Source organism: Penicillium manginii (genome assembly GCF_028828005.1).
Source record: "Penicillium manginii strain IBT 31320 chromosome Unknown utg000005l:1.0-5665137.0:1.0-5668048.0, whole genome shotgun sequence".
Lineage (NCBI taxonomy): Eukaryota > Fungi > Ascomycota > Eurotiomycetes > Eurotiales > Aspergillaceae > Penicillium > Penicillium manginii.
In genome coordinates this window covers 1,723,682-1,738,563 of record NW_026643106.1, presented here as the reverse complement: position 1 = coordinate 1,738,563, position 14,882 = coordinate 1,723,682, and the positions used below count along the sequence as shown (strand labels likewise).

Here is a 14,882-nt window from a genome sequence, read left to right as displayed (position 1 = left end):
GATGTGGTGGTTGGATGTATTGTGCTTCGGATTAATGAATTGTCCGTTGCATAAAATTTGTACACCTTCAATCCTCAACGACGGCAGAATTACTAGCGAAACATCTGCCGTCATCCAAGGGTCCATGGATACTTTTGGAATACTACCTCAACCTAAAATAAGTGATTTCTAAGTTTGCACACTGTCGCCGACTTCAAAGTTCGAGGTGCTCAGTTTCTAAGTTCAATACTATCTTTCAGAACCCCCGCCCCCAAAGGTACTGCCTACTACTACTACCACTAATTAGCCAGTGGGTTGAATTTGATAAGAACAGCCTATGGATAATAGACACCGTAGAAATTAACATAAGAGATCTGCATAGAGACACTTGTTTTTCATTACAGCTCTTGATAAAGCCTATCTCCAGACATTTGTAATAAATGGCGAGCATACTGGGTTGAGTAGCCTGGCCATCAAAAGAAACAATAAAGAGAGGTGTAGAGTAATCATCACAAGGCATGTTGGATGCAAAGCAGACGTATGCAATTACCAAGTGTTCACATGCAACAATAAGAAATGCGGGGTAGAAAGTGTATGACAACATCATTCATCATGCCGAGAACAAAAATGCACGACTCGGAAGATGCAGATAGAAGTTTGAGTATGAAACGCCGTGGATGCAGGGTGGTGGGAGGTGAGGAGAGCGGGTTGTCAGATCAGACAGATGTGCCAAGTTAACAAATGGGGGTTGATCGTGACAGGGACCGATTACAAAGGAGACAACGCCAAGGTTGTGTGTGCAGATAATAGGATCGTAAAATGTCATAAGAGGATTCAAAAGGAATAGGGGGGGTAATGGGATAAATGAACAAAGAATTGAAGGGGGAGTGCCGAAGCAGTCGGGAGAACATCAAGGCCGCAACTCGCCACCTAATTGCAGGGCAAGGCCGGCATCTTTGCGAATTCTGGGGCTTGAGGTGCTAGGAGGCACGAGAGCATCGAAATTCAGTCGTTTGCGAGCATCTTTAGTGGACAAGGGAGTTCGACCAGGGTTGCCAGGTGTACGGCCACCCCATGCTGGTTGGGCTGGACTCGGTGTCACATTCACGAAATCAGCAAAGTTGAATTGTTGACCGGGGGTTCCAAGACCCGGCGTCAACGACGGTAGGGCGGCGTGTTGGCTTGGGGGAGTAGAAGGCGGGAAGGCTTGATTTTGCGAGCCTGCTGCGACACGAGCTGGCGTTGGCGAGTTTGCGAGGTAGAGCAGTAGATCGGCACCATCCTCATGCTGTGCTGTTCGATCATTGCGTGACAGGCGGGCATGCTTGGGAGGCGGGGTTCGCGGGGGTGAAGAGCCTACCATGGAGCTCACATTCTGGAAGCTATGCAAGGGCAGCTCCGGGTCATTCTCCTCATCAGAAGGGCCATGGTATACCGGAGACGACAGCTCGGGAATAGGTGCTTCGGACATGAAGGGCACATGGGTCTGTCGGGATGTGAGGTGTCGGTTGAGACCCGGGGAGGATTCGGGAAGTTGGTATGATCTCTTCCAGGAGACTCGGGGGGGCCTTTGCTGGTCGTTCTGCGCCGGAATCCGATCGCAATCGCTTGCGGCTGGCAGAGAGCATGGGCTGCATGACCCGGGAATTGAAAGTCACGGCATGTTTGTTGCGGGCGGACCGAGGAAGCTCCTTGGAGTAGGTAGCGGCTTGAAGGGGAGGCGAGGTGAAGGGAGTTTCGCAGCGGCTGCGTGAGAAGTCGGAGGAGGAATCGGAGGGTTTGTCACTGTCCAAGGGAGAGATGGAGTTTAGACCATGAAGCCGACCATGTTGGTACTTGAGTTTTGCTAGGCCCAACCGATCCTGCAAACTCAGGGAGACCTGAAGGAGGGAATTCTTGGTCAGCTTGGATTCTTCACAGGAGGTCCTTGGCAGGGTATCTGCAGTGCTGGAAGACCTTTTTGGTGCCTGCGTTGACATATGCACCCTTTTGGGGAGGGGGAGTGTGAAGTTTGGCCATGATGGGGTTTTCAAGGGATCTCTCTCTTGGGGGAAAGACTCACTTGGGCAATATCAATTTTGCGAATGGTCTTCTCCGCCGAACCTGGCTGGGACATGGTCATGATGGATAATAACAAAAGAAGAGAAAAGGCCGGAGTGTCGAAGGCCTTGGGGGGTCCAGGTTGCAGTAAGGGCGGCTGGGAAAGAGAGGAGAGGTCCGATGTTCAATGTTCAATGTCCAATGGGCGAGCGGAGATAGAATCCACTTGGGGAAGCCAACGATCGGACAAATGAGAACTGACGAAATACCAAGATGAAAAGTAGATTAAAAATGAGAAAATAAAAATTTGGAGGAATGTCAGGTATCTCTGAAGGTATGTTACTATGTAGAAGTGCCAGTGATGTTCGTGTGTTCATGAAAGAAAGAAAGTGTGCGTTGGCCAAACGCGTGCCGCGTTTTCCTTTTTTTTGCCTTTTCACCCGACGCGCGCTTTTCGTGTTTTGCTTCTTTCATCACCCACGGATACCTAGGTAGATTTGGACATAACCAGACAACACACCTTTACTTTGACGTCGATCTACAGAGTACGGAATACGGAGTACGGAGTACACGAGGGGGTAAACATATTACCCAGAACAGAAGGATGAAAAATTAATCTGTTAAGTGGGCTCCAGCTTAGCCCCCACTCCGACTCCCTCAGATTTGCTTTTCGAGAATTCCAGGGGGCCATACTACACCTACATGACATGCCAAATGAGATTCCTGATCCACTTTTGCCACACCAGACCAATGGTACATACGGTACTCTGTACCAACATCGATGTCATCGTCCTGAAGAGAGATGAACGTTGCTTGATCCGGCATGCTGGCCGTTGCCGTTATCGTCGAGGCGTTGCACGGACCATCACGAGGTCTCATGCCTCCTGTTTGCTGTTTTCTGTACAGGTATTGATGGCGGGGAGCAATGCTATACCACAAACCCTTCTGTCGATGATAATGGCTGATCCCAGCCAGCCCTAAGCCGGACAGGAACCAGAACAGCCTCACTTTACCCGTGGGGTCGGCATCTCAGGTCAGGTCGACAAGATGACGGGCGGGGAGCCAATGGCCAGCAGTGATCCGATCATCCAAGTTTAACCCGTCTCTCCTAAAGAGCCAAGTTTCCCGACCCATGCGATGCGATGCGATGCGATGCACAGATCGCGTGTCCTGCAGACCAATGCGAGCCGGAGTCTTTGAATCGTGGAGACCCACCGAGATAGTACTGCCATATGACTACTGCTACTTGTAACTAACTAGGTTGTCATCGTGATCTCTATTGCATCCTTACTACGAGTAAAGAACTTGTATGATTACTGCGTACTAGTACCTTGTACTTGAAGCATGCTCAGGGGAAGCAGACCAAAAGAAGCCATGAATACTAGGTAATATGGAGTAGGCAAAGCTATTCAAAGCAGGGAATTGGAGCTTGGTATGTGGTTAGCCCAGACACTAGATCTTGAGCTAGCAGCGTTAGGGCGATCATGGAGAGATCCACCGGTGAAACATTGCGACTCCCTGCTAGGAAAGGTCGTTGTCTCGCAGCAGACTAGGAGGGGGTACGTAATACTCCAAAAGACGTTGAGAGTGCGAAGAGCCCTGGAGAGCGCTAAATTTATATCCAAATCCCATGGGATGTCTTAGGTTGAGGTTGTCCTGATGGTGACTGCCTCCCCCCCCCCTTATCCTTCCCTACCCCATAGCTTGAATACCCATTGTCTCTGTCTCTTTTCCTGTGTCTCTGTCTCTCTTCCTCTTGGTCTTTTCTTGGCTTTCTCCCCCTCCCCCCTGTTCCTATTCCTGTTCCTGGTTCTTGCGGGGCCACTTCAGCGCGGCCTCGTCACCCGCACGCCGCAAACGGTCGTGCTCTCCTTGTTCCTGAGTTGATTTGATTTAACTAACAACTCATCTGTTTCACACATTCTCTCCCACCTCACTCTCACATTCTATAGCTATCAAGGCCTGGTTCTTCTACCGGCGAGAAGTTCCCGGCCTCATCTATCCCGATGGCTTTCTTCAAGCAGCTTCGTCGCCGGTCCAAGGCTACCTTCAATGCGACCGACTCCAAGTCCCCTTCGACCAAGGTGGAAATGGTCTCGGGAAAATCCTCCTCCACGATCGACACTACTTCTCACAGCTCCATCACTCCCCCGTCGTCGATCAAACCGACCCTTTCCTCCCCGAATCTACCTTCTCTGTCCGAATCGACTGGAACCAGCATTGCCAGTACAGCTAGCACACCCCTCCCTGTTCCCCCGCAACGGCCAGCGCCTTTGGTAGCAACTCCCTCACAACGCAACAGTGTGGTGGTATGTGGTCGCTCTCTTTTTCGTCCTTGAACTAGTTGATCACTAACCTATCCTTCTGCGAACAGGGAAGCTCCTCCTCATCCATCAATGGCATATTTCGAACGCCCGCCCCAAGCTCGCCCTATGCTCCAAAAATTGTCTCCATCTCTGATAACAACTGGGTAAGCGCTGATGCTGGGGACGAATAGCAAAACGGCCGGTTGCTGACACCAGCTCTCTCAGGTCCACCAAAAAGTTCTCCTCATCTATGGCCAGGTTGGCGACCCGCGTCAACACCCACTGGACGGCAATTTGACAGTCTTCCATCACCAAGATAATTTCCCGTCGATCGGCTGGCCCGTCACGGCATCTCACTTTAAAGCTCTCGTTCATTTGATTCCTGGCCCCAATCGCCTTCGCTTCGACTTCGTTTCTCCCAAATTATCGACGGGAAGCACCCATCCCGCCGTGCACTCTACATGGATCAATATCAACTACTTGCCGTTGGTCAACTCCCCGCCTCTGCATCTGGTGGTTCTACTTGGCAAGGACTCCGATGGTACCTACGATGCCGTACCGGAAAGACAAGAGCGGGAAGGCAATGGTCTCGAAACGGCGATTCGAAAATACCGAACAGCGGCATACTTGTGGCAGGCATTCACCGGAGAGCAAATGTATCGCAATAACCTCGGTCGGCGCTGCTTTCGATTTGAGGAGGAGTGGCAGCCAGGCAGTCTCAGTCGCCGGGATTTGCCCGCTGGTCAGATGCGAAACGAGGCCAAGATCCACGTTATTCGCTCCAGCAAGACCGTTGCCGAGCTGCGGGATCTCGAGATCGCTCAGCAAAACCAAAACGCTAAGAATAGAGACGAGCTCTTCAACATTGCGAAAGATGCCGTGCGCAGTCATTTTAACACACATTCCGGTCAGAAGCAATACGTCTCCGTCCTACTTCTCGACTCTCATTGGGACACCGGTTCACAAACTATCACTGGTCATGCTGCTTTAGGCTCGGGCGACGACGACATCAAAATGGCCATCTTTGGATCGCACTGCTTGCAGAGCTATCCGTCATGCTTGGAAGAAGTGGTGGATGCATTTTCTGACTGCACGCGAACAGATACCAACTACGTGGCCAACGATAATGGGGAAGCTGGCTCTAACTGGGAGGCCGCTAACCTGGGAATTGGCGCCCATCTCCACGAGGTCGGTCACCTTTTCGGTTGCCCCCATCAAGAGAGCGGTATCATGCTGCGCGATTATGTGCAACTCAATCGATCATTCCTTACCAAAGAGCCATTCTCGACACGTACAAAGGCGCAAGGCCTGAAGATATGTTTGCCGAACGACGAATGTGGATGGCATCGCTTGGATGCGCTGCGTTTCCGATTCCATCCTGCCTTCCGTATGCCAAACGATGCCCCAGTCAGCTCGGATGATAGCGTTCAAGTATGGCCGGTGGAAAATGGCAAAATATTGTTCACTGCGTCATCAGGAATCGCGTTCATGGAACTTTACAAGGAGGGTGATGATTTCTGTCACGACTTCATCGAGTACCTCAACACCGAAAACAGCAGCAACGGACTGCCAAAACAAATCACCATTACTGAAAGCGAGCTCCGACAAAAGGCCTTTGGAAATGAGAAAGAGAAGAAAAAGAAGATCCGATTGGTGATCTACTCCGGTGCATTGGGCAGCTACACTGTTGAAGACGTTGGCCTCTTAAAGTCCAAGAACTCTATAGTCAAGCTGCCAAAGAGCCAGACTGGCTACAAAAGTGGAATCCTGGGCCAGTCAAGCATGGAAGGCAGCGAGCCCGAGCAGCTTCTTCTCGAGTCAGCCTTTGTCATGTCGAAATTGCTGACGTCCATCAAAGTTTACCACGGCTCAGCCCTGGATGGTATTGAGTTCTGCTACGAAGATATGACGAGTCAGCTCTTTGGAAAACGTGGCGGCAAGCTTGGCGGGGACGAGTTCGTTCTGGATGTTCGACGCGGGGAGATTCTACTTGGGTTTTACGTCCGAGCTGGTCTTTGGATCGATGGAATTGAAATCCTCACTAGTCATGGGAGAAAATCTGGCGTCTATGGAAATCCCACAGGCGGATCAGGGTAAGTCCATTCAGGCCATACACAGTCCCCAATCTGAATGCGAATACTAACTTCTTAATCTCCCAGACACACATTGATACCACCTCTGGGATATAAGATTGCCGGTGTCTCTGGATCTTCCGGTTTTTGGGTAGACGGATTTTCTCTTATCATTCAGCACTGAAGGCTGCCCCCGGGACATATGCACGAATAGTTCCTCCGAACTTCAAGGGAGGACGCGATACCATGTTTCATTTTTCTAAATTCCTTCTCATGGCAGGATTGGCATTTCAGGGGACAGGCCCGGTCGGGGATAGCCAGCACATACACGTGGTTCTGTTAAACTCTGAGTGCCTTGTTCATATGCGTTGCCCATTTTTTTCTTTTCTTTTTTTGGGTGGGCGTTTTGGGATCACGGTGGTATCGAATCATTCATTGTACTGCTGCTCCCTTCGGATGGGCCCAGAAACATCGCAAATTCGCGAAAGAACTGCGGGATACCTTGTACACGGAACATTCATACTGGTCAATAGTTTATAGAAGGTAATATCATGGACTGGGCATGCCCAGCATTCAATGCTCACCTATATCTATCTACTATACATGTACCTACACTTACGGCACTACATCACCCCACGTCCGTAGATTGAATTCAATTGGAGCCGCATGGGCCGACTTGATATCATAGTGGCTAAGGTTTATATCATCGATGCCCCAGCACAGCCACACTTGGATATGAATAGATCGAGCAATGATGAGCAGATACATAATGTGCATACGGTAGGTATCGAGAGACTAAGTTACAGTACGGAGTAGGGAGTACGAACTCACCGACAGCTCCCCCAGGCGTCCAATATATCGACGATCGTCGCTGGGACTCTTTTCCCCAAACCATACTAGTACTGCAGACAGCCTGATTTGTCGGAGCAAAGTGGCGGAATGCATGAATGAACCAATAAAGGCTGAAGCTGGTGGGGTAACGCCTGTCGATCATTGTATGTGATCCTTTTTACGTTCCGAGCTCATTCGAGAAGCACAGTACATGCGTGCTCCGTACCCCGTACATGGCACAATAATATTGGTGCCTGCATGTATTCTGGGATGATTCCTAATCTGATCTGTGCCTTCCTAATTGATCTTGCTATGACGGCGGGCTTGATGCGAACTGAAATATGATCCACCAGGTACCTGGTTACCTACTAGTAGTTACAATATGCATTAATGTGTTCTTTCAAGGTTCTCGAAACTTAAGTTATTCTATACCTAGGTACTCATAGATAGCTACTACTCCGTCCACCCTGCTTAACAGTACAATTTTAGCCTGAAATTTCTGAAATTTCCTCAACATCCTAGTAAATGGATCCATGCTCTATCCATGCTCCAAAAGGAAGACCCATCTGACTACTTTTCGCCACACCTTCTTCCCCCCACCCAGTGACAAAAGATCATTGGTCTACCATCTCCATTCCGCCCGTCCCGTTCCCCGCAAGCTCAAAAGATCTCTTCTTTCTTTCGCCCTATGGCCACACATTCATCCCTGTGGCTCCATGTGGCGCAGGTTGACTCACACAGTGGGATGCCCGAATCCGCAGTGGCAAAGCCCTTTCTGAGCCTGACTGGCTCATTGTATCCGTCTCTGGTCGCACGCACATGCGACTTCTGACCTTTTAGCCCCCCTGTCCCGCCCTCAGGTCGGGATGGGCGGCAGTGATCGCCATCGCTGCTCCCCCCTTCCCGGTCCATGCGGATAAAGCAGCCGCCGCCTTCTACAATGTACGCAACCACACAGCAATACACTAATACTGTACCTTTGTACCGCCCGAGGCATGCGCCCGACGAAGGCCCAAGCTCCCATCTGCCTGGCGCAGAGCTGTAATGATCTGCGGTGCCGACAATAAACGAGAAGGTGTCGCATCGTCGCGTTCAAAGTGGTTGTTGGCGTTGTGGTTAGCCCGATGATCACCAGATCACCTGGTTCATAACTGTGTGCGTGTGTTGTACATATAGAGTGCAGAGGGACCGCGTCCATTCACGCCCCTCGTTCTCGCTCTCGCACCCAAGAAATATGTAGCATCGCGACCCTGCCTGTCACAACAGACGTGGCTCCTGGACGATCGGGCAATTGAGGAGTGCCGGGTCTGGTGAGATCACTCTACATATCCAGCGATCTATATCGGATGACTGTTCCTCACCCAGCCCCAATGGGATTGCTAATCTCCCCACCCATCCACAGACATTCATTAAATAAAGCAATATGAGTGGCAGAAAGTCATAAAAAGATGTGCATCTCCTCTACACACAGGGGAGCAAACCCCGAATATCCGAGGATTCCTAGTGTATGTATGTATTTATCCCACTCTCGTCAGTGGCGTCCGCGCGTGCGCCCACATCCGCCGCCTTCTCTCCAAAGGCTCCAGATGACAGGGCTGTCAACTCAATGGGCAGTTCCAATTTTTTTGCCAATTGCAAACGAAACCAAACACCGAAGATACTCCCCACTACCGACATTCTCCACAGTACTTCTGGTTGGTGCAACATCGCCGGAAAAGTTACCCTGACGTCAACAGTTTTACGCGATCTCGAAGTGGTATGCTTGTTCCCGACTAGGACGCGGCGATAACGAAAGAGGCCTAGCGAGATGGAATGAACTGCTGCGGGTCACTTTGAATATCAGAAACGTTGGACGTTGAATATCCGGTGTCACCGGGATATACTGTAGGTATCTTCCCGCCGTCCTCAATTCGGTGTGATGCTGTTTAGCGGCATAACCCACCTACTACTAGTACCAGTGAGTCACCGATATTAGCCCTGTAGTTTAATTATGGTAATATGCACATATCATACTTAGGTAAATATATTGGGCAGATATCTTGCGGTCAAATAAAAGAGATGCCTTTGTACAGCTCTCACGCATGCATACATGGTGAATATACGCCGGTGCCACGATGACCCGAGAATCCTTGCTGCTTTTGGCAGAGGTGGCTCCATTCCTCTTCAACGCTTTGGTTCGGAAGGAGATGCCGACCAATCAGAAGCAACTGCGGCCTCCCCGGGCTGACAGCCACTGGAGAGCTCGAAGATGCCCATGAGATGTATCAGATATCAAATTGGGAATTGAGCTGCTGTTGGGATCGTGAGAATTTCGTAATAACTGCAAGTGGGAGAATGCTGTTTTTCAACTACTGTATCATTGGCCTTAGATCCATTCGAATCGAATCTGGTCGTCGATCGAAGATCTCCTGCCAAGATAGGTCAATCCCCCTTAGAACGTCCCGTGCGCGTCGGCTACAGTCTGGTCACGTCACGTCACGTATTGTATCAGGCACGTGCTCCGAGCTCTCCGAGCTGCCATTCGAGGGCTTTTATTGGCGGGATGCCATTCCAGCAATGACACTACACACAGCAAGCCCACGAGGCGTATTTATCAGTCTTGTCAGAGGGATGTAATGACAATAAGGATCCACCGGGATTTGATACTCTATGCTCTCGTTTACGGAGTACTGTAGCTCATTAGCCAGTATCAGCTCCCCGCTTTGACGGTATTTTTAGTTATTAAACGGGCGCTATTTCCGCTGACTAGTGCATATAAACGCCATACCTGGAGGGTGCAGGCGAGATGCGAAAGAACGGATGAACGTGTTTGAGATAGACAAGATCCGACGTCAACATGCGTTTCTCCTGCCGATGAAGAGTTATTTGGTATGAACTTCCTCATCCACAAGGATGAACCCCGGTCTGCCCTGACGATCAGATCGTAAAGAGCATTTTGGCCCGGGTATGCCGACTCGACCTATTCCCGATCCTAGCCGTTGGTGACGTTGATACTGTTATAGCACCGACGTGCAAGAGTGCTGCCACTACGTAGGTGCAGATACACCTACTGTATGTAGTGAGGAATTGGACGATGATCTGATCCATGTTTACTCCGTAGAGTCAATGGATACCCCGATAGGTATTCAACTGCCACGGGACCCCGAGGGCTACGGATTCGGTAACCGCCTCCACCGCACGGCCACAGTGGTTCCATGGACGAAGGAGATTCGCAAGCCACTCCATTCCTCCCGTTTTCGCGTTTTAGAATGACAAATTTGTGTTCTGCATACTCCATAGGGCGCGGAGAACATGCCATCCAGTCCTGACAAAGTACTCCAATATGTACGTACACCGAGGGTCAATTGCCGTAGGGTAAACTTCTAGGGTAAACTTCGTTGCCTGCGGCTCCCGCCGAATCGTCATGTGGCTTGATGGCAGATGCACTTCCACGCTGTATGATTAGTGAAGCTCAGAGCGCCCTAGTATGATCCTGGTTCCCACCGCCACTTCAGCCACCGAACCCTAGTGGGGAGGATGTCATATGTTTCTATTCTAACCTTTTTTTTCTTTACTTTCATATCTTATACATGATTGTATGTATTTATCTGAAAGTTACTCCGTATATAGAGGAGCATGAATATCAGGCAACAAGGCAGGAATATGTGGCGTTTTCTCTTAAATCTGTGGGGGACCCGACGATGTGGTAAGCGTTGCCCTATCGATTGACGGAAGCTCTCCGGCTGGTTCCACGGGGGAAAAAAGAAAGAAAAAAAAAGAGATCCGTATACGCTCTGTATACTGTAGTATGATGAAAGAACCAAGTGGAAACGGAAATAATCATAATTGATTGAATCAAAAGAATCCAAGGGATACAAGGGGAATACCCCGATAATACCTCTTGATTACACTAATTGTGGTAAATTACCAGTTCTCGGTTGTGAGTTCTTTTTTTAATTTGTATTGTATAGTGGAGTATCTGTTGTATTGGTACCCCCACTGATTACCGATTTGTTCCTTGGGTCTCATTCCACCCTCTCCATAATTCCCTTTCCCCCTCCCCTTAGTGTACTTTTCGCTGCGGTACCAATCACTTTGATTCCATATTTGAATCTCCATAGAAAAAAAAAGAAAAGAAAAAAAAAAAAAAAAGAAAAGAGAAAATACTAGTAGCCCTTCCCCCATACGGCCCCTAGTCCTTATCGTTCTCAAGTGGCGACAACTCTTCTCTTTTCTAGTCTTCCGACAACTACACTCCACCATAATTCTCTCCTTCTCTCCTCTCTCCCCCCCCCTGCACAACCACATTGGCCCCTGGAAGTGTGGCTCAGTGGATGTTAAATTTTGGTGCCTCATAGTTCCTTCTTTCATTATTGGAGGCCTCATGGACCGTACCGTCTTTTCTATTTTTTTCTTTTCCCTATTCTAGTCCGTTCGTCATACACCGTGTCCACCCCTCCTTCACCCCTCGCCTCTCCAACTTCTTCTCATCTTCATAAAAAAGGGGCCTTGTCGCATACTTCCACAATTCTCCTTGGCTCCCGTCTCCCTCTACGTCGACACCGGAAACCTTACCAATAACACCCTTCGGCAAACTCGAGTGTTTCTCCGCCATCATCCGTGTTATTTGAGTCTCCGCTTTTTTTGAGGCTCGCATTCCTACCATCCTGGCCACGGACGCGCAATCCTTATCCAACCTCCGAATCCGAAGACATACGTTGATTTGACATAAATCAATCAAGCCCGAATCGACCCAGTGCCTTATTCCAAACGTCCTCCCTTCGAATACTTCGACTCCCGTGCCCTTTTCCCAAATCAAACAATATCGTTGGAGGATCCCGAACTAGCGGGAAGGGGACAGCCAGAAAAAAAAAAGCTTCCCCACTTCACCCCAACAGGTGAACCTCACAAAAGGAATCTGTGTTTGTTACCTGTAGGGAGAGCCTGCGATTAGATGTTCCACCTGTAAAAGGTCACCTGGTTCATATCCTCTCTTCCTTTACTTGCGCGTGATTTCTCTGCCGCAGAAAAACCACCCTCCAACTCCGCCCTCAATGTTCCGTAACCGGTGAGTCCCCAAACATAAAACGGTCAACCGCCTCTGATCGCATGAACAGTCACTAATTTTTTGGTCTGTGTTCTTTCCCGCATTTAGAAACAATACTCAGAAGCCTGATGATGAATTCATCAGTCGCTTCCAACAAACATTTTCTGAGATCGTTCCCCGACGAGAAGGCGAACATGAGCTTGAAGGGCACACCCCACTGAGCGGAAGGTATGTCGCCAACAAGACAATGAATTTGGAACCGGGTGTTGATTTGGTCTCTTTTGGATACAGATCGATGGACCCCGATCCTCACTTAAAGATGGAGGAGGTTGGCATGAAATTTCACAATCAACGAACCCCTCGCAACCTGCAAGATCTTAACTTCAGCCCGTCATGGATGGACCCGGCCGCTATGCAGATGATGTCTTCATTTGCTGGTCAACATCCTGGTTTCTATACTCCCAATTCCGCCGGAATGGGTGCTGTTTTTCATAACCAAGCTGGAGATCTCCACACGCCGACTGCTGGCTTGAATATGTTTACGCCACTCTCTATCTCGAATGCCATGTCCGGATCCCAACAAGGTCATCACCCTGTGCATATGGACCAACACCTTCAACAGCAGTATGCCGGTGTTTCGCAACAAATACCAGATATAAATCCTTATATGCAACAAGCATCATTTGCCCCAAGCGCATTCATGCACCGGGATTCGTTCGACGCCATGGATGAGTCGGGCGACAATCGATCCCTTCCCAGCTTACCAGTCGACCAAGTCTCGACTGTGACATCTTCGACTGACCATTCAAATGGGTTGAACATGCCATACGCCCAAGGCGAAAAGTAGGTGACTGCCTTGTGAAAAGAAGTCAAGAACACATTACTAATAATATAATAGCTTCCGATACAATGTCACTCTTCGAGCGCCAACTGCAATGGTGAAGCACAGGCGAGAAGTCCCAATCTCCTACCTCAACAAAGGACAAGCCTACAACCTAACAGTGATCGACTCAAATCCACCTATGACCAGCACCGAGCCTGTGAAATACCGCACGTTTGTTCGCGTATCGTTTGACGAAGAAGAGCAAAGAGCGAAACCGTCAGTTTGCTGGCAATTATGGAAAGAAGGCCGAGGATTGAACGAGTCACATCAGCGCGGAGGAAAACTGTTAGCCGTTGAATACGTTGACCCTCTCCAGGGGGGTGACAACAACAAACACCGCCAGATACAGATCGAGCAGATGTCATTTGATGGATTTTGTGTTACTTGGACAGCGAACCCGGGAACAGGTGCATCCGACTGCACCATTCCCGTACGATTCAATTTCCTATCAACCGATTTCAGCCATTCGAAGGGTGTCAAGGGTATTCCGGTTCGATTATGCTCGAAGACCGAGATCCTCGTACCAGGGGAAGACACTGGTGACTCACACGAACCAGAAGTATCATACTGCAAAGTGAAACTTTTCCGCGACCATGGCGCAGAGCGGAAACTATCTAACGATGTCGCACATGTAAAGAAGACCATCGAGAAGCTGAAGCAGCAAGTCGCACAGGCAGAGATGGGCGGCGGCTATGGCAAGCGGAAACGCGGCAATGCTGCCGCAAATATGAAGAACGACCGGAACATGAAGGGCCTGAAGCACAAGCGCACTTGGTCCGCAGGCTCTGACGATGGACCGGCGGACAAAATGTCTTTGGAAGATGATCTCCAGGCTAAGCTCGCTATGATGCAAGACATGTTCTCATCAACACGCACAGTGAGCGTTCTTGCGCTTCGCGGCGATCCGGATGATGATCCCGATCTCTTTCCCGTTCGAATGCCAGCCGACGGCGATGGCATTAAGGTGGAAGGCTTGGCTCTCAAGAACCACAACGCTTCTCAGTCTCTGGAATCATTGATCCTCTCTCCGAGTAGCAGCAATGCTTCTTTGAATTCTCCTCGGTTCAGCAACTTCAAGAACATGAGGAACTCTTCTGGAGTTCAGAAGGTTCCGACAGAGGATTCCACGATAGGCTACATCGAGGCTATCGATATTGATCCGACCTACCGCCCTCCAGCAGAGCGACCGCCCAAGCCGAGTAAGTTCGAATAAATACTCTCTACTCTTGAGATCTATTTACTAATGACAAAACAGTCGCATGCTTTTACGTTAGATTTGCTGGAAACGACCAACAACCCGACTTTTACCGAGCAATCTACCTTACAGAACGTACCGTCCGAGACCTAATGAAGAAGATTTCCGAAAAGCACCACATCGACCCATCACGCATCGTTCGTATCCTGCATGTCAACCAGAACGGACTTCGGATCATGGTTGATGACGATGTCGTGCGCGAACTTCCAGAAGGTCAAGACATGGTCGCTGATATTTACGAAGCTCAAGGCCCCGGCGGCGGCTTCCACGGGTCTCCCATGGAGATCAAACTCACCTATTAATGTAACCTCAACCAACCACGCACTAGATGAACGACTATCTTGAACACCCATCTTTTTGGGATATCTCGAGTCTCGTTGCTATCTTTTTCTGCCCTACGACATATCCCGGGGTCTTTCCCATAGGTTAGTGTCATCCGCCTTGCCTGGATCTCGATCACACCTGGCGTGTACATCGTTTCAGGAATATC

General features: G+C 49.6%; 3 protein-coding genes across 3 annotated transcripts; 2 read left to right on the top strand and 1 right to left on the bottom strand.

Moving 5' to 3' along the window:
* Positions 1-889: 889 nt before the first annotated feature.
* Positions 890-2,101, bottom strand: N7533_007024 (uncharacterized protein; the record flags this gene model as incomplete). The annotated part of the gene is made up of 3 exons (XM_057103674.1): positions 890-1,426; positions 1,449-1,859; positions 2,042-2,101. The coding sequence occupies 3 exons, from the start codon at positions 2,099-2,101 to the stop codon at positions 890-892; spliced, it is 1,008 nt and encodes a 335-aa protein (XP_056958631.1).
* A 1,924-nt stretch (positions 2,102-4,025) lies between these two features.
* Positions 4,026-6,581, top strand: N7533_007023 (zinc metalloproteinase family protein; the record flags this gene model as incomplete). Its single annotated transcript, XM_057103673.1, has 4 exons — positions 4,026-4,328; positions 4,394-4,489; positions 4,551-6,418; positions 6,485-6,581. 4 exons carry the CDS (start codon positions 4,026-4,028, stop codon positions 6,579-6,581), a joined length of 2,364 nt encoding a protein of 787 aa, XP_056958630.1.
* Positions 6,582-12,261: 5,680 nt separating this feature from the next.
* N7533_007022 (grainyhead-like protein) lies at positions 12,262-14,694 on the top strand (the record flags this gene model as incomplete). Its single annotated transcript, XM_057103672.1, has 4 exons — positions 12,262-12,275; positions 12,363-13,097; positions 13,153-14,336; positions 14,393-14,694. 4 exons carry the CDS (start codon positions 12,262-12,264, stop codon positions 14,692-14,694), a joined length of 2,235 nt encoding a protein of 744 aa, XP_056958629.1.
* Between the last annotated feature and the right edge of the window lie 188 nt (positions 14,695-14,882).